A 19798-nucleotide genomic window follows, 5' to 3' on the forward strand; every position below is an offset into this window, starting at 1 on the left:
CTAAGAGAATTACGGTGGCCCTGAAGTGCAAACCACACCCCCTAATATGAGTACATCCCCCAAATGAAAACACTCCCCCCAAATACGAGTTAACTCCCCCCAAATAGGATGACGTGCTCACTTCCCCCCAATACAAAGACACGCTCCCCCAAATGGGAAACGACATTACATTAACTCTGAAAGGAAAGGGTTGGTCCTACACTTCGTCGCTGATTGGATGCAGTAAGCTAACTAACAAGAAATAAGAAATTGGTCAAAAGTATAAATTGCGTGTTAAACGTAAAAATCAATAGCCAAACAACCATTATGGCATTTCGTCCTTCTGTCGTGGACTATTAGGTTTTTTCTTCTGAAAAGTCCTGCTTCCTTCAACTGGGTATTTTGGGTGGGCATAGGCTACTTATTTTAATGTTGTGAAATGTTAACAGCATATCTAAGATTATTTCATAGGAATGACCATGATTAAAATAAAGAGTAGTGTCATGACTCTGAATTGTTAACGTTTCTTCTTTTCTTCCAACCTAAACAATCAACTTCATGATAATGACAGAGTTACGTGGACCAGGGCGGTTTGTTTGGCTATCTTTTTTTTATGTTTAACACGCAATTTATACTTTTGCTTAAGTATCCTACTATTTGATGCGTTCTTCAATAGCCAAACATATGTCTTGGTGCACGTAACTCTGTCAGGCTATTGCATTTTGTACTTCTGTCGATCAATTTCTTATTTCTTGTTAATTACTGCATCCATTTAGCGCTGAAGTGTAGTACCTACCCTTTCCGTTCACAGTTAATGTAAAGTGTTTTTGAGTTAATGTAAAGTAGTTTCCCATTTGGGGGAGCGTGTCTTCGTATTGGGGGGAGGTGAGCAGGTCATCTTATTCGGGGGGAGTGTTTTCATTTGGGGGATGTGCTCATATAAAGGGGTGTGGTTTGCACTTCAGGGCCACCGTAGATAATCGATCAAACACACTGCAACAATACAGTTTAATATTGTTTGGATGCGGTCTGTTTGTCACAAAGCACATGGCACGGCCCGCCACACTCCTGTGTGTGTCAGTCCCTCCAGCATTGTGTCAGCTCTAAAACACACACAGAACCTTCCCCACAGGGTTCAGCGTCACGCAGAGAGGGACAAACACAGGCAGCGGCGGAGGATGTCGCAGTGTGGATCTGATCATAAACAAACACCCCGTCAGGATGCCTGATCTCCTGTCTGCCTGGCCAGCCACGGTCAAGGAGAAACTCTGAAGGAAGGTCCTGGTTTACGTCAGTGATTACGCACAGGCTGATCTGTTATCCTCCACGAGCTAGACTCTTATCAACCTCTTCCTCCTCTCCACTTTATGAAACAAACACAAACACACTAACATGGACGGTGACACACGCACACACGTTGCCGACACCCACGTGCGCCCTGCACAAGCAGGCAAGCCGACACAGACACATCAGGTTAAACACACAACCTCTATGGACGCAATCACTAACTCACACACACACACACCATCACACGCACGCACACCACCACACGCATACACATACATACCATCACACAGACTACACTGTCACATGCACATACTAACAGACACAGCAAGAACAACGGGTGGGCGTAATAGCTTATGAATCAGGAAGGCGCCAAGCCTGAGGTGAGCAGCACAGCCGACCCGCGGAGCACTTAACCAACGCTCAGAGCCGCTGATTGCCGCGCTGGATAATGAGACGGAAGCAGGGAAGCCCCCGTGGATGGAAGCTCTCTCTCAGAGGGCAGAAGAACAGCCTGCTGGAGGGAGCAGGGCAGCTCTCTCTCAGAGGGGAGAGGACCAGCCTGCTGGAGGGAGCAGGGCAGCTCTCTCTCAGAGGGGAGAGGACCAGCCTGCTGGAGGGAGCAGGGCAGCTCTCTCTCAGAGGGGAGAGGAACAGCCTGCTGGAGGGAGCAGGGCAGCTCTCTCTCAGAGGGGAGAGGAACAGCCTGCTGGAGGGAGCAGGGCAGCTCTCTCTCAGAGGGGAGAGGAACAGCCTGCTGGAGGGAGCAGGGCAGCTCTCTCTCAGAGGGGAGAGGAACAGGGGGGAGAGACAGAGAGCGACTGCTCAAACAAGCTCTGGCCTACAGCATGTTACTGCAATCATCATAAGCGCACAGCCCCCCCCCCCTGCACTTGATGGGCATGAACCCACACTCAGAGAGGCTCAAATAAAAGCCTTGAAGTGTCTGGTAAATATGTGAGACAGTCTTGGACGGACTGAGAGCAAAACCACCAGAGCTGTGTGTTAGGTCCACTGTTGCCCTTCTCCATCCTTAGCAGACAAAAGAAATAATGGTTTAGCGACCCAAGTATGCCCCTGTACTATATATCACTTTCTTAAGTGTCTGCCATGTAGGGGTCAGATGTCTGAGTGGTTAGGGAGTCGGGCTATTAATCAGAAGATTGTTGGTTCGATTCCCGGCCGTGCCAAATTACGTTGTGTCCTTGGGCAAGGCGCTTCACCCTACTTGGGGAGAATGTCCCTGTACTTAAGTCGCTCTGGATAAGAGCGTCTGCTAAATAACTAATTGTAAATGCCAAATGACTACAGGTCAATGTAAAAACCCCACCTAACCTATTATACATGAACCATGTTATTCTACATGTCTGGCTCAAGACCACATGAATCTGGCGGTATGTAACTGTGAAGACAATAAGGTGTGACATGATCAGCACTGGGGACAATGTGAACCACCACTTTCCCCTCAGATCAGGACACAGCGTTTAGCCCCAATCACATCCCTGTCGCTTCACCAGCAGGACCAATCACGGACCTGCGTCACAAAGCACATCTGATCGGTGTCTGCGAGAAAGGAAATGGGTGCAGGTGTCATGTTTGCCAAACACACCGCATCCTGGGAGGTCGAGGGCGGGAGGGAGGGAGAGAGGGAAGGAGGGAGGGAGGGGGGGAGGGGCTCTCCATTCAGAAATGGGAGCATCGGCACCATTGAAAAAGGCAGATGAGTGGTTGCGAGGGGCGACATTAGCAATCAGAGTCTGTTGGTGCCTCTGCCTTCCCTGCCTCAGCCTGTTTCCGGGAGCCCTGTGTTGAATGCCAACAGCGCAATTAGAGTCACCCAGCAACAGGAAGTCTGGCCTTGGCGGAAGCTAGGAGCGTGCGGTGGCATTTATTAGCCAGGTGGTTGCAGGGAGGTGTGAGGGAGGTGTGAGGGAGGTATGAGGGCACTGGAGAAGCAGGAGGGGTAGGTGTCAGGTAGGTCGGGGCCTGGGCCTGGGCTGGTGAGGGCCGGGGGGACCCGGGGTCAGAGGGAGAGAGAGCCCTGGATGGACTGGAGGGGGGAGAGGGAGAGAGAGCCCTGGATGGACTGGAGGGGGGAGGGGGGGTGACACTGGAGGTGGTGGCACTATTAGAACGTGGGTCACGGAGGCCAAACGCTGCACATCGTTTGATCTCTGAGGGACGATTCGCCAGAGGCCGTTTCCCACGACGACAACAACTGACAGCTCGGTTCAAATGATGTCATAGCAACTTGTGACCTTTTGGCGACCCTAGGGGTGAATTCAACACATTACCTGCCAAATGTACCTCAAAACATGAGTGTTTCCTAGAATCCGTGAGTCTAGCCTCCGGGCAAGGGGGCATCAAGGTTGCAGCTACTGGCAGTATAGTTAGAGTCAGAGTCACTTTCATTAAATGCTCTGCCAACACTCACATTGCTTTCTAAGTCTAGCGTTTCTCTTCAATGGTTTTCTGAATATATATATATATTTTTTTTATTATTATCTGCTGCCATTTCCTGTCTCTTAGACACTGATTGTGTGTTTCTGGTGACGCAGGTTTGCGATTGGTCCTGCTGGGGAAATGACAGGGTTGTGGCTGAAGCTAAATGCACTGATCTGAGGAACAGGTTCCCTGTGGTGATTCAAAGCCTCACATCTCTGTCACATGACAATGAACTGTGATATAACTCCATAGTTATGCAGCGCTGCAAAACTAATATACCTTTCACGGAACTGCATGATAATGGCTCAGTGTCGTAATACAATAGACCAGACCTAGAGACTTATTTAATGGTTTCTTTTGAGGCGAGGTTATAGTTGTTCACAGAAGCCTATTGATGCTGCTTGTTAAAAAAGGTTGCAGAATACAATTTATTTCAGTTATTTGATCTGACTGGCCCTCCGTTTAAAAACCTAATTTAAAAAATAACACAAAACTTAAGAAGAAATTTCAATGCAAAAGTTGTTGCACTATATTTAAGCAATTAGGATGGTATTGTTCTTGTAGTCCGTCCCCCCCCCCTCACGGCTGTCAGCTGAGATGTGGCTTCTCAGCAATGTAGCTAGCTACCACAGACAGTTCCTTGACTCATGTGGAACCTTGCTGGTGTGGAACCTTGCTGGTGTGGAACCTGTGCTGGTGTGGAACCTTGCTGGTGTGGAACCTTGCTCCTCTGATCCCAGATCTTCTCCTGCATAAGGTGAATGAATAATGTGCTGAATAAATGTACTGTAAGTTCATATGCAAGTACAGCCACACCCACTAACTCAATACCCGGGTGGATGGTAGACTGTACTCAGAAATGCATTTTGATCAAATTCCACGAGGGGGGGTCTGTGACTGTGTTTCCATGGAAACGCCACAACACCCCCCCCCCCCCCCAAACACACACACGCTTCGTAAATTGTCCACTCTACCGCACCATTCAACCATTTTTCTAAAGTGCAACCTTTTCAAATTCAAAACACGCTTTTCACTTCACTCCTCTAGTGCCGAACGTCTCCAACACGTTGCACACCAAACAAAGGCTTGATTGACTGACACCAAATGATGGCAAACCGAAGGATCAGACAAGACACTTTTTTCAGAAGCCTGACATCTTTGTCATGATTTTTCCTGAATGAACAGCCCTATGACTCCCATTGATGATGATGACAGCTCCACCTCCTTAGTTTCATTCAAGTGGTGGTTAGCGCCGTGGAAACAGCAGTCTCGAACAGTAGGAAGTTGTACTAGCTGTGGTTGGCTCCTTTCACCACCTCCTACACAGCAGACAGTCAATGGTCCAAGTTTCATTTTGGTCTCCTGGTGGGTAGACGTGTTGATGACAAGGAAGAGCACCACTGTTGACAATGACTCAGTGTCTGAACAGTGGTGAAGAAGACCGCCTCGACATTAGGAAAATAACTGCAATATTTATTACTTTCAACAGCTTTGAAACACGCCAGTTAGTCTAATTTAATTAGCGTGCATTAAGGTGACTCCATGAGTGTACGTGTTTCGTGTTAAAAGCCCCTGCTTTTTAACCCGGGCATTTAAATTATTTATGAAGTCGTTTTTACAATGTTAAAATATTCATTATTCTAGTAATTAGTAATGGGAAGTGGATTAGGGATACGGAACAAAACTGTAAATATAATGAATTCTCAGAGTTTCATATATCTCTCTGAAAGAAGCATTGGTCTTCCAAAAAGTTTTGCGAAGTTTGACTGTAAACATTATCGCTTCGAGTGGGTGTATTTCGAGAGACGTATTTCTGTGAGTGCGTTGTTTTTCCCGGTTGTGTAAAATTTTTCGCAGGGTGGACCCACGCGCGCGTTCTATTTGCAACTACGTCCGTTTATAAATACGCCCGTACAAAGTAAGAAGGCAAAGCATTTATCTTATGTCTACATTACGGAGGATGGGTTCCAGGGTTATTTATAGCGTGTGAAAGTGCTAATTCGAATAAATAAGGGGCACTTTTGATCTCGACGCCCCTGCCAACACCAGATTGGAGCCATCCCAATGGGAAGCCAGAGCAGGGTTCATGATGATCTGTGGAACCAATTTGGGGCTAAAAATAACTCCAAGGCCCTGACACGTGGAAACAGATGGCACAAACACCAACGAGGTGGTACCACGGTAGGGGGGGGGGGGGGGGGGAACGAGGACCATCACGACCCTGCACAGGCTGAGGGGAACACAGAAATAGCTCCCTCTTTGAATAGCGCTCCATGGTAAAATGACCCACCCACCATTCCCTGATTCTTCACCTCCAACCCCTCAGTCCTCAGCCCCCACAGGGGCCGATTCCAGCCACTGGGACATTGTTTGGTCTGAGTCTGTAGACTGGGATGGTCTGAGTCTGTAGACTGGGATGGTCTGAGTCTGTAGATTAGGATGGTCTGAGTCTGTAGATTGGGATGGTCTGAGTCTGTAGACTGGGATGGTCTGAGTCTGTAGACTGGGATGGTCTGAGTCTGTAGACTGGGATGGTCTGAGTCTGTAGATTAGGATGGTCTGAGTCTGTAGATTAGGATGGTCTGAGTCTGTAGACTGGGATGGTCTGAGTCTGTAGATTAGGATGGTCTGAGTCTGTAGATTAGGATGGTCTGAGTCTGTAGACTGGGATGGTCTGAGTCTGTAGACTGGGATGGTCTGAGTCTGTAGACTGGGATGGTCTGAGGGTCACTGGGATGGTCTGATGCTCAGTGAGGGTCACTCCCCTCTTTCCTGGCAGAAGGTAAAGAGAATAGGGCACTGAGGTTTGAAGGAGGGAGAAGGAGAAGAGGGGGAGAGGAGGAAATGAGGAGGAAGAGGTGAGAGGTGAGAGGAGGAGAGGGGGTGAGGAGAAGAGAAAGAGAGAGGGGAAACAACCCCTGTTGTTTTCAGGTCTTGAATGAGGAGATGATCAGACGCACTTGTCATCTGAAGCCTTTCCAGATTAGCAATGATGCATGTTTAAATGATGCACATTTGAAACAAACTTGGTAATGAGACAGCAATAACGACATCTTGGGAAACGTTTTACATCAAGAGAAAATGAAAATGCACTGTCATTTCTCTCAAACTCCCTCCGTCAGAAACCTGGAGACTTCGGTTGCAAGTGGTCTCTCTCCCTCCCTCCCTCCCTCTCCTCCTCCCTTCCTTCATAGCTCTATATACCTGTCTCTCTCTCTTTCCCTCCCTTCCTCTCTACAGCCCTCCCTCTCTCCGTATCTCTCTCTACCTCCCTCCCTCTCTCTCTCCGTATCTCTCTCTACCTCCCTCCCTCCCTCTCTCTCTCCGTATCTCTCTCTACCTACCTCCCTCTCTCCAACTTTGGACTTCCGGTGATGGATCTCCTGGGGATCGGAAACCTGTTGCCATGGGGACGGCTGGCCGCTCCTGCCTGGTTCCGAGCCCTTGTTGGATGTGAGTGCGTAAGAGACCGGCCAGAGTCTCTCTCAAAGAGCACGTGTCCCCCTCCCCCACCCCCCTCCCCCATCCCCCTCCCCCATCCCCCGTCCCCACCCCCCGTCCCCATCCCCCCCTGTAATGTTGTAGGCTTAACAGCAAGGGCGGGCGTGGATTCTGGCGATGCACCAGCATGCGTTTTGTTTTAACCTCGAAGGAGTGTTTCAGAGTCGTCGAGCAGAAGTGCAGTGTCACACAGGCATGTGGGGGTCTGCAGTCAGACTGCCTCCCCTCCCCTCTCCTCCTCCCCTCCCCCCCTCCCTCCCGATTCCAATGCGCTCACCTGGCTCTGCGTTTTCCAGCACCCCGTTTCTGCAACAGTGCGTCAGACTTCCGGTTCTCCACAGAACACTCTAGTCAGGCTGACTCCTCCTGGTCAGGGACATCAAGTCTCCCTGTCTGTTTGGTTTTATTTAGGCCACGTTTTACTGCTTAAATGTATGTCTTGTGTGTCGGTCGTCCAGGTTCCCATTAACAACAGCAGACACGTACGTGTGAATGCAGTTTTCATCAGCTGTGAAAACAAGCTAATTGTGTGCTGTCAGCCTGCCCAGTGTTTATATTCAATGTTTTCATGCATTCAATCGCCGGAGACGGTGGATGGAAATGTGCCCTTATGGCTGAATCTGGAACCCTAACCCTGGAACCCTAACCCTGGAACCCTAACCCTGGAACCCTATAAGATGGACACAAGTGTATGTTAAGAACTGTGTGTTACTAACATAACTGTGTGTCTGCAAAAGCTGCATGTTCACTACAGCGGAGCGTCGGCTTCCAATTAATGTTCAATGAAAGCGGGCGTTGACGCTCACGTAGGGCATTGTGGGAGCGTCGACGCCCGGTAGGAAGCCGCTCCGCTGTAGCGAACATGCACCGTTACGCTCAAATTCCCACATATGACTTGAGTCTGATTCCAGAGTAAAAACTTTTTCAACAGAGATCATCTTTGAATAGTTTTCTTATTTCAGAACCAGGCTTAACACATCTATGGTAAACTGACTGTTTATGTTAGAAGGTCCAATTTGTCAGAGCAAAAAAAAACTCACAAAAAACCCCGCACATCACAGCACGCCAAACAAACCACAAAGTGTAAATGTAAATGTGCCTAACAACAGCTTGAGAGTACATCTCGTTGGGCGGCAATTAAAATGTTAAAAAAAGACTTTGCTTCATTATTGGTCATCACAGTCTTTATCACAGTCAATGCCAGAGGACAGGGATGCAATTAAAGACTTCCTCCCCAACAGTGACTTTTCACACCAGTGCTAGTCATGGTGATGTCACATGGCTCGTGACTCACCAGGAAATGGCTATGCAGGGGTCTCAACTCTGCAGTCCTGTTACAGCACAGTCAAGCCAGAGACTGTAGTCACGTTGGATTGGAGTTTGTGTAGCCTTAAGGTGTCTGATTTGCTGGCAGGGAAGATGTGTTCCACTCAAAAACAAGCAAACAACCTTTATTTTATTGTTTTCGTTTGAACCTCCACATGACATATGCGCTATGAAATTGATGAAAAGATTTTTGTAGAGCTGATTCTGAAGAGGGGGTTGACATATTGAAGTGTTTTAGTTTTCTTCTTTGAGTTTCACTGTCATCAGGAATCCTATCTAGATCTAGAGCAAATTGGCTGCCGTGTCCACAGCCAATTTAGGTTTCCACATATAAACAACAAGAAAAAAATATATAAAAGAATACATTTTCCAGAGCTTAAAATACGACCAAATGTTTTCAGACGGGTTTGGCCTTGTAATTCCCTGGACGTGAACGGACAATTTTCATACCAGAGTCAAACTGTTGGCAAAGTAGGCAATGTCGACCTTTCAAATGATGTCCACAGTCCCGTGTGTCACCTATCACTCACGTCCGGTTCATGCGGTTTGAACGTGGGGCCTTTTTATTTCGTTGACCGTGTCTGAAGGCATGACACAGAGAGACAACCTCGAGTGAAAGCAAAACCGCTAGAGACACAGGAAGCTGGGACTGGGTTTTCAGTGCGAGTGACGTGAAACCAGTGTGAGTCAAGCGGATGAAAGTTGGACAGGGGAGCTTTTCTCCTGTTCCGTTTGAGTTCTAAACCGTTCTCAGGTGATGCGAGAGCATACGTGTCATTGGTTCAAGGCGGGGATGAGTGCCTGTGTAAGCAGGAAAACCACAGCTCGTATGTACGGAGTGGGCGTTGTTCTGAGGAGGAAACCCATTTAGAAAGCAGTACAATGCGTGCTGTTCCCAAACACAGGCAGATGTCTACTGTCCCCCTCCTCCTCCCCCATCTTTATGACAAGCTCTTTAATTGACTAAGAAGATGAAAGCAGAGAGCACATCTCACACCAGAGCGCATGTTCCCTCTGATTCATGAAAAACAAGCTGATCAGTAGTAAGGGGCTTCCTGGCGAGCGAAAGGAAGGCCGGAACTTTTACAGACGTCCGTCTTATTGACCTCTGACCCGGTTGAAATCCCGCCCCCGCAAAACGGATGCTGGCCTAAAGAGGCCTGTAAGCTCTTTCATAACCAGTATCTAGTATCTACCAGTATCTTTCATAACCAGTATAATCTGTTTTGAACTTGATTGCTGAGTCGTATTTAGACATGAGTGGACAGCTGAGATAGTCTGTCTATGGTGGCGTGAACACTATTTCCTTAGCTCTTCTTTTCTCAGCACGCACAGAGCTTTAATGTAAAAAGCCTGGGTTGCGTCCAGGCATGCAATCACATCTCATGTTGTTGCGGACCCCTGCTATCGTTACATTAACGCGGATGTGGGTCACGGCACAGGAAGTGGCCCATCATACAACAGGGTTTTTTTGAGCCTTCATGTGAAAAATACCTCATTGTGAAAGAAGGTAATAGATGGATTTTCACACAGAGAAAGAAAGGAAATGAAACAAATTGGATGTGGCCACGCTGCCAGTGCACTGAATGGACCAATGGGGAAGCAGTGTGGAGGTTACCTTAGCAACACGCCAAGGGGCCCTCTCTGAGCGTGAGACACAGGTAACTGGGTTCATCCTCTTAGTTGGGCCCTTTGATGTTCTGTCATGCCAAAAACTGTCCTATTACTTACCAATTTAGCCTACTCTACGATTTGAAAGGACAGCTTTTGATTCAAATGAATGGTCGTTAGCAGGCTTCTGCATAACTAGATAACGACCCATTCATTTGAATCAGGTGAGTTGGAGCAGGGAAACATCTAAATCATGCAGGACAGGGGGGTCCCTGAGGACCAGCGTTGGGAACCACTGATCTAGAGCATGTCCTCTCCTACTCACACAGATGCATGGGAACTGTCATGCCAAAAACTGTTCTGGTGCCAAAAACTGTCCTAGTGCAAAAACTGTCCTAGTGCCAAAAACTGTTCTGGTGCCAAAAACTGTTCTGGTGCCAAAAACTGTTCTGGTGCCAAAAACTGTCCTAGTGCCAAAAACTGTCCTATCAAATCAAAGAGTAGGCTAAATTGGTTAGTAATAGGACAGTTTTTGTCACCCAAATGAATGGATCGTTATCTAGTTATGTTAATCTAGTTAGTTACTAACGACCATTTGAACCACTGCTCGAGAAATCACCAGGCAACCGGCCTGTCGTGGTTCCTTCTTCTTAATTTTTTTTTCTGTATGGCGGTTGGCAACCACACTTCTAGTACCTATATCTTCTTCTTTGGTTTTTACACGGCGGTTGGCAAACGCACTCCTAGTTCCTGGTTAACCCATATGGTATTTCAACTTCTTGGTTCGAGGGAGGTTGTAGGAAGACAGGGATAGAACATTATTTAGTTTCCTAGTCTTTGGACAACTTTGCTCACAGAACTGCTGATTTCACGTCAACGCAAGTACGCACTAGAGCAATTACATGCAGTTAAAAATGTATGCATTTTATAACTTACTAAACAGAAAACGTGAATACACTTTTATAAACATTGTAAATGAAAGTTAAAAAAATTAAATTACCGGAAGAGCCATGTGAGTGGACCTTCAGTATATTGTAGTAGTCAGGCTTTCATGCAATTTCACACAGAACACAGTTATCCTTTCCTCTCCAAAGGGTTTTCAAGTTCAAGCCCAGAGAGCTGTTCAACTGTGGTTTCCTGTAGTTGAATAAATGAATCACTTTGTGAAGTTTAAACCAATATTTTGATCTGCTCTTCTCCCTGTACATTTACATTTAGTCATTTAGCAGACGCTCTTATCCGGAGCGACTTACTGTAAGTACAGGGGCATTCCCCCCGAGGCAAGTAGGGTGAAGTGCCTTGCCCAAGGACACAAAGTCATTTGGCTCGGCCAGGAATCGAACTGGCCACCTTCAGATTACTAGCGTGATTCCCTCACCGTTCAGCCACCTGACTCCCGTACACCAACAGCTGCACCTCCAGTCATCCGTCTGTCAAACTTCTGAAGTTTGCGGACGACACCGTCCTCATTGGGCTCATCTCTGACAGGGACGCACTGCTGAGAAGGTGATCGGCTGCAATCTGCCTACACTCGAGGACCTGCACACCTCGAGGACCCTGAGGCGAGCGAGGAAGATTGTGGCCGACCCCTCCCACCCTGGACACTCCCTGTTCCAGCTACTCCCCTCCGGCAGAAGGCTGCTGTCCATCAGGACCAAAACCTCACGCCATTAGAACAGTTTCTTTCCATTTGCTACTGGCCTCTTCAACAAGGCCAAGGACTCCCACTGACATTCATTCATTATTTAACCCAATATCTGATTGCACTATGTTGACCACTCAAGCTGCTCAATCTAATTCTTATATATATCTTATTTTATATTTAAATTGTTTTATTCTTAGATTGTTTAGTTCTTAGGAGTAGTTAAACTTTTGTACTTTTACTTAATTTAAGATTCGTATTTGTTTAGTGTTTGCACCTCCATGCCACAGTAAATTCAATGTTTGTATAACCTACACGGCGAATAAACCGAATTCTGATTCTGATTGATGGATCATCAGCGCCTTCTGGTGTCGCGAAATGAAACTGCACGCTGAGTAGCAGACAAGCTGCAAAGGTAGCTTGGCACTTCAGTGATCCAATACACACACACGCAGACACACACGCACACAACATACATTGAGTACAGTCTTAAGCGTGGTCTATCAGTTTCATCCATCCAAGGCAGAGTCGATTAAAAGCCCCACAAGAAAGCCCTCTGATTCACACACAATTTCGGGTTGGGCTACTACACGCTACTGAAGTCCAGTAGAGAACCGTGACCTTGGCCCTCTGACCCCAATTACTCGTCGGAAAAAAACACGATACAGCGCGCACACAGCATTAGGCCTTCATGAAATTGGGTTGGTCGTTACACACTATTTGAGCCAGCCCTTGCGGCACGATTTACGGTAATTGTGCATAAAGACTTGCTTTGGTACATTTAGCCTACAGATTGACCAGTCATTCTGCACAACACTATAACATATACTAGTACAGTAGGTATAGGCTATGGCTACAAAACAGTGGCAGAGGCCGGATTAAAATCAGTTGGCACGGCGGCCTGAAAAGTTTTTAAATAACATAGCCTACCTTTTGATGAGTTTTGGTTTACTGCATAAAATTAAGTTCTGGTGTAGGTCTTCCTTTGCCAATTAACTCCAAGTTCTCATTAAAAGTTAACCTTGAAAACCGCATATAACAAAGGTGAAACAATGTCCTCCTCACTAGCAGGAACGTTAGCCTACTGGCGACTTCCATTACGAAGTGAACAACAAGCTAACGTTACGTTAGCTAGTTTATTAGCTTGTGATCGCGTTCTCTATAGCGGGCGGAACTTGTCATACAGTTAGCGATTCATAGATGCCACCTACGTCACTTCCAAAATAGAACGCCGCCATATTCACGACCGATCTCGCCCACTATGGCCGCCCACACTGCCCCCCCCCCACCCCCCCCCCCGCCCCCCCACACTGCCCATTTGAATGAGAAAGAAAGATAGAGATGTCTCGAGAACATTTCAATTTTAGCCTCCGATCCTTATACCCCCAGTTTTCTTTTGTCCCTTATCCGGCCCAGGCCCAGGCTTGCACGTTCCATGATAAAGTTGTGAAGATAGACAAGAGTGACCCTCATTTCTAGATTCAAAAAGCTTTATTGTCTAATATGTTGCCAGGTTTGAACATTTTCTTTTGATTAAAAGCAGAGTGTGTGTGATGTATCAGTAGCATGAGTTTTGTATATGTATTGCATTGGGAATTAAGGATTTGTTGTATAATGAGAGAGGCACTCTGAACCTTCTTCCTGATGGTAATAGCTCAAAGCTTTGGTGGAGTGGTTGGGAGGCATCCTGGATGATGAAGTTGGATTTTCTTTCCACTGCTTGTGTATAAAGATCAGATGGCTGTTCTTGTGGAATGCCCATGATCTTAACGGCTTGTCTGGCTATTCTATCCAGCTTTCTCTTGCATTTAACTCTTCACATTCCAACACAAACTGACTAGGCAGGATTGGGCTTTATTTCAGAAACATTGTCTTTAGATTGTCAAATTATGAATTGATGAAATAAAATAAGAAGAGATTACTTTTAAAATATATGTATTTTTAGAATATATTAGCTCCTCTCTGTGGGCCTCGAGGGCCCTGACAGTTCCCCACAGTGAAGTATATATCTTATTCTATATTTTACATGGTATCGTATTGTTTAGAATGATTTAGACTACATTTTCTAGTTGTTATATTTAAGATTCGTATATGTTTATCATATGCACTTTCCTGCCACTGTAATGTGCTTCTTTGAGTGCACTTATATGGCGAATAAAGCTGATTCTGCTTCTATGAACGTTTTTGTGTGTTTGTGTGCAAGTTACAGGTTTTACACTAGATGGCAGTCTAAACATTGTCAAGAGAAGTCGCTGTATTACGCAAAGTATGAACGCCTGTTTCTCAGTAGCTGTCAGCACATATCATGTCGTTTTAAATCTAGAAAACATAGCAAAAAATTGAATCCATAAAAATATAACTTCTCTTCGCCTACATTTCAGACACAGTGATTGATCAGCTGTTCCTATGTCGTCATTTCCGTAGAGGGGAGCTCTATTTAGCTACTAGCTATGCGAGCTGGTAACCAATAACAACTGCAGCTGCTACTTAGCTCCAGATAGCTGGATGAATTATGTGTAGTGACTGGACACTCAAAGGTCATACTATTCGGGGATAATGTTCAGTGAAGTCTAAGGTAGGCTTTGTCATGGGGTAGAGGTTGTGTATGTGGTGTACACTACTGGTAATGTGTCTGGCTTTATTTAAATTGGAGAAGATTGAAGCTAATATTGTCTGTAGTAGCACTGAACGCTAGAATCTAGGAACCAACTTCAGACACAGATGTTAGCATTGGGCCGGGATCCAACCTAGGCTAGCTGTTTTTAAAGTATACATCTTGTGATTTTAGGTTGCCGTACTGGGTATCAAATTTGCTCTCACTGTTATAAATTTCGGATTCCACAACCAAGTTTGTGCTAACTAGCTAACACATGGCTAGCACTGTAGTAGTCTAGCTTGTTCTAGGTCATCTGCAATTGCGACGTTCTTCTAGCTAGCTTCTGTTTATGTTATTTACTGTACCATACTGAACGCTAAACCAAACACATCTAAACTATCTAGCGTAACACAAACGTCAGTCCGACATGCTACAGTACTGTAACGCAGTTCGGGGATGTTATGCTATGGACCTAGCTAGCTAACTGTGTAGCTGCGTTTGTGTGTACACACATTTCCACAGGGTTATGTATCTTTTGTTATCCAGCTAATTACAGTAACAGTATGTCGCGTCTTGTATGTTAACACAGGTGGAGATGGGAGCTTAAAATCTGTCAACTGAACAACTTCCATCAGTGGAGCATGTGCAGCTGACTACAGTATCACCCAAACTCCAGAAGTGCAGCTCGAGCTGTGCTAGAAACCGACAGTATTCCCGTCTTGACAGATGGTCTGACATGGATGTCGTCGACAGCCCCGTTACCCTTGTCATCAAGGCACCCAACCAGAAGTACGATGACCAGACCATCAACTGCTTTCTGAACTGGACTGTAGAGAAACTCAAAACCCATCTCTCCGATGTGTATCCCAGTAAACCTGTAAGTGTTAACGTCATCACCCGTGCGGGATTATAGTGACTTGTTCCTCGTGGAAGCTACATCTTGATTACATGACTCACACAGTTCTTCTCGTGTGTTAGGGTTGGGTTCTGGTTTTGAAAATGAACCATGCATCTTTAGGAATGCTGTCATACAAGACGTAGATACGGTAGAACGGAAATCTACCTGGACGTTGACGAAATATTTTTTTACAATGGCCTTTTGTCAACGAATGAAGGGTTTTTATGAGCCTTTATCTAAATCCTCTTACTAGAAGTGTATGAATGGCTTTGGTATATTTGTAAACTTGTTAGCACGCTGTACACTGGTGAAATACCAAGGAACCTTTTGAGTAACCTTGGATACTTAATTAGAGCTTGTATTTGCTTTGATCCAAAGAAAGCAAACGGTGTATGTAAATCAGAGACTACGAGTGCACAGTTCTAACTGTTCTGCAGCAGTAAGCGCCAAAGAACGCGGTCTTTTCTTTAGCAAGACAACGAAAGCGTCATCTCAATAACGTTTGATACCTGGCCCAAGATTCTGATTTGACATCAGGCTGCCAGAGGGAGTTCGTTTCTTAACTCTCCCCAATTGCCAAGTCTGATTTTCGAATGTGTCCCGCTGGTAACTCTTGCGTAGTTGTATAAGTAATCACTGTAAACAAAGTGACGCTTGGCCCACAGCGATCTTATGGATCCGTGTTACCATGTCACTTCCTGACAGTAAGGTTCACCACGTCAGTAGACTGGAAGAGATCTTGCAGTGACGAGGAAAACAAAAGCCTGTTCACAGTGACCAGCTCTGGTTCTGGTTACAACCATCGGTTCCTGTTTAAGATATAGGCCAAACAGGGTTACAGCAGGTCAGGCCAAGAAGATGACCTGTTACCTTGTCATTACCTCACTATGTCTAATACCACTACTTATCCAATCAACTAGACTGGCATCTGTCTTGCGGTCTTTACAGACCATTTCCTTCAGGCACACGTTCTAAAGTTAAACCATAACGGGGTCTTCGTAATATCGGCTCAGCAGATTAAGATGCTCAGAAAGTAGGTTAAGCTATGTGTCGAGGAGCACCCTGTAATCTGTGTGATTAATTCTTCCGCAGAGTTCCAAAGACCAGAGGCTGGTGTATTCTGGAAAACTTTTACTGGATCACCTGACACTGAAAGATGTGCTCCGAAAGGTGTGTTCCTCTGTCGCTGTCCCCAGATCAGTGCCACACACATATTCAGCCTGCTGGAATCATTGGGAATATCTCTCTATAATAATGTTTAAGGTTTATGCGATATTGTGTTTCTGTTGTTACTCATGTTAAAAGTAAAGTTACCGTCATGTAAATGTACTGCGAAAGCTGATCATCTGTGTGTGTGATGGTCTTGTTTTTATATTTGAAATCGAGTTGGACCTGTTTCTCGCATTGAGTGCTTATCTAGTGACGTAATTTAAGTACACAACACATGATTTTAAGAAATCTTGTCATGTGAAAAGATCTTATTACACCTGCAGCCAAATGTGCTTGTTTTTATCATAAGCTTACTCATAACAAGTATTTATGCACTTCAATTGAATAGGGCATTTGCAGCATGCGCATGCATCAGTGTAACATGTCTGTATTTATTACATGTGTTTCCTCACTGGTTCTGGGGACTTCAGCACGATGAGTACCACATGGTTCACCTGGTGTGCGCCTACCACAGCCCCCCTGGGTCCCCCCAGCGCCCCAGCGGCCCCCATAACAAGCCCCCCCTGGACCCCCCCTCCAGCAGCACCGTGAGTCCCCCCCCCCCCTCGCCTCATCTCGTCACATTGCACCAGTCATTGCCACTCGTTTCATCATGCGTATTCATTAACACACGCGTCTGTGGGGATCCGCAGGTACAGGTGAGTGCAAGCTCGACAAACGGGTGGCCTTTGACGTTCTCAAAGTACCTTTTCTTCTTGTTCATTCCAGATTAATCAGAGTGCCGGAGGATCCTCCCCCAGCCAGGAGAGCCAATCAGCTTCTACAGGAGAGAGCAACGACGGTCTAAGACACCGCGCCGGCCCCGCCCCCGGCCCCGCCCCCCCCTACCCCGGCCACCCAGCTTTCATGCCAGGGTAAGTGGTCGACACACAGCAAACACTTTCATCAAGAGCCACTTTCAAATAGTGCATTTAGTAAGTCCAGAAAACTATCAAGGATCAGAAGTGCTCTGGATGGTTGAGCAGGGATGGGGAACCCTAGCAGGGTAACCGTCATATCACTCATCACAACACTTATGTTCATTACGTGCTCAGTTGCTCTCTCTCCTCATTATCATTGTAGATCATCTCTGATCTGTAATGAAGTCATGCAGGCCTCCCTCTTCTCCCTCCGGAGCCTTTAAACCCCCAGTCTGACAGACCAGGGATCAGGGCCTCAGTGCGTGAGCTCATCATGAATGTATCCTATATTGCAGCTACATGTGGAGTCAGCCAGGCCCTGCGTCCTACACACCACCTTACCCCACCTTTAACCCCACCTACAACCCCATGACCTTGCTGTGGTGGCAACAGGTCTATGCCCAGCAGTACCTCATGCACTAGTAAGTCTTTTCATCACGGATTAATACAAGGTAAACGTGCTGGAAATGATGACAAAGCATACGTTGACCTTGTCAGTCAAGTGACTGTCACCTCATGATCCTCCTTCTACCTCACTTCCTTTCACTCTCTCCCCCTCCATCCCTCCAGCCAGGCGATGGCTACCTCTTCTCATCATCTCAGGCCGACTTCTGATTCGCTGTCGGCCCAGCCCCGCCAATCAGATCCTCCGAACAGGCCTCCCCAGGAGGAGCGAGGCGTGGCTGACCCGGACGTGCAGATGAATGCCCAGGGAGGGGAGGTGCTGAACGACGAGGAACACAACCGTGATTGGCTGGACTGGGTGTACGCGGTGTCGCGCGCCGCCATCCTGCTCAGCGTGGTGTACTTTTACTCTTCCTTCAGCCGCTTCGTCATGGTGATGGGCGCCATGGTGCTGCTCTACCTGTGAGTGGTACTCTTCAGAAGTAGAGGAGTGTTCTGTATTCTGTTTTGTCAGGTTGTGGAAAGTTCGCTAATGCTGTCTCTCTCTCTTTCTGCCCTGCCCTCTTCTCTCCTCTCCTCCAGGCACCAGGCAGGTTGGTTTCCCTTCAACCTAGAGAACGAGCTGCAGAACCCTGGGGAAGGGCAGCACCAGGACGACATGGAAGCAGAACTCCACCACGACCTCCAAGAGATGGTACCGCACAACCTCTGACCTTTCACCCCCACTGGTCTGTGGGGAACTTCCAGTGGCTGCCAGAGTTCCCACCTTCATTAAATTACACAGATGGACGCTTGAGGACTTTTTATTTTTTATTTGAGAAAGTATGATTGTTCTGAGATGACAGTGTAAAGTTATTACCGACAACAGCTGATATTTGTGGTGAATTTAACAGGGAAACATTTCCCCTGACACAAGTCACATGATCAGTAGGCCTACATTTAGCAGGGGCGGGGGGATTTGAACTTACGACCTTGTGATCTACAGTCAAATACGATCATCCCATCCAGTTTAACTTCATCCACGTTCATGTGATCCGCAGGAGCGGGTCATGGATGAGGGCGTGGGGGAGGATGACGGGGAGAGTGGGGAGGAAGGCCCGGAGGATCCGAACGGCCTCGCCCACGCGGGCTTCCTCTCCTCCACCTGGTCCTTCATCATCACCTTCTTCATGTCTCTCATCCCAGAGGGGCCTGCCAACGCTGCCAACTGAAGCAGGAAGTCCACAGCCCTGAAGCTAGACGCAACGCACTGGGGCTGACCGGGGACGGATATCACACACACACACACACCACACTACTCACACACACACCGAATCACGTTCACTGCAGTCGGGGGGGACACTGCAGGTGTGTCAGAGTTTTTCGTCATTGTATGAAGTCAACTGTGGGACAGCAGGGTGGGCGAGGGGCCCTTGCAGATTGGACGATCCGCTGTTGTTCGTAGCAGTCCTCTGTCCTCTGTCAATGTAGAATAGGAAATGGCTGTCGCTAAGGTGTCCTTGACGATATGGGACAGGTTGACCTGTTTGTAATATAGTTCATGTTTAATACCAACCCATTAAGATTCCACTATGTCAGAAATAGTATGTTTTGTCTTTATCTAATACTGTTGAAACAAAATATTAATGGAATATTGAACTTGACAACTAGTTGACATTAAACTAGTTACTTCCATTTAAACACTTCATCCAAGCAGTTTTGAATTAAACAGATTTTAACATCCTTGTGTGTTGGTAGTGAACAACCAGCAGAGATGTAGTTTCTGAATGTATTGCGAACGCAGCATCAGTGACCGTAGTAGCCACAAGCTACGCAGTATTAAGCTGCAGTACCTACAATCACACTTGAATCATACTTAAACCTCATAACGGTACATTGAGAAACAGCCAAATGACAGCGTTGTACTAAACCGCTAAAGATTCTAATTCCAGTGACGAGTAAATAAAATAATTGACTAATTTACCGTCGCATTCAAAATGTAT

The 19798-nt window shown here is 46.6% G+C and overlaps 1 protein-coding gene across 1 annotated transcript; it reads left to right on the forward strand.

The window, feature by feature from the left end:
- Positions 1-14149: 14149 nt before the first annotated feature.
- Positions 14150-19778, forward strand: herpud2 (HERPUD family member 2). Its single transcript, XM_084696874.1, has 9 exons — positions 14150-14363; positions 14974-15261; positions 16375-16452; positions 16923-17039; positions 17221-17366; positions 17708-17833; positions 17982-18278; positions 18399-18510; positions 18857-19778. The coding sequence occupies exons 2-9, from the start codon at positions 15121-15123 to the stop codon at positions 19025-19027; spliced, it is 1188 nt and encodes a 395-aa protein (XP_084553000.1). The 5' UTR covers positions 14150-14363; positions 14974-15120; the 3' UTR covers positions 19028-19778.
- The last annotated feature ends 20 nt before the right edge of the window (positions 19779-19798 follow it).

The sequence above is a fragment of the Hypomesus nipponensis genome, chromosome 4 (genome assembly GCF_054491055.1).
Source record: "Hypomesus nipponensis isolate SF chromosome 4, ASM5449105v1, whole genome shotgun sequence".
NCBI lineage: Eukaryota > Metazoa > Chordata > Actinopteri > Osmeriformes > Osmeridae > Hypomesus > Hypomesus nipponensis.

What these genes read in the sequence shown, in the direction of transcription:
- herpud2 (XM_084696874.1), top strand. Translation starts at nt 15,121, where the DNA reads ATGGATGTCGTCGACAGCCCCGTTACCCTTGTCATCAAGGCACCCAAC. An exon ending in TGAAAGATGTGCTCCGAAAG is followed by an intron (nt 16,453 to 16,922) that starts GTGTGTTCCTCT and finishes TGGGGACTTCAG; the next exon opens with CACGATGAGTACCACATGGT. An exon ending in CAGCAGTACCTCATGCACTA is followed by an intron (nt 17,834 to 17,981) that starts GTAAGTCTTTTC and finishes CCATCCCTCCAG; the next exon opens with CCAGGCGATGGCTACCTCTT.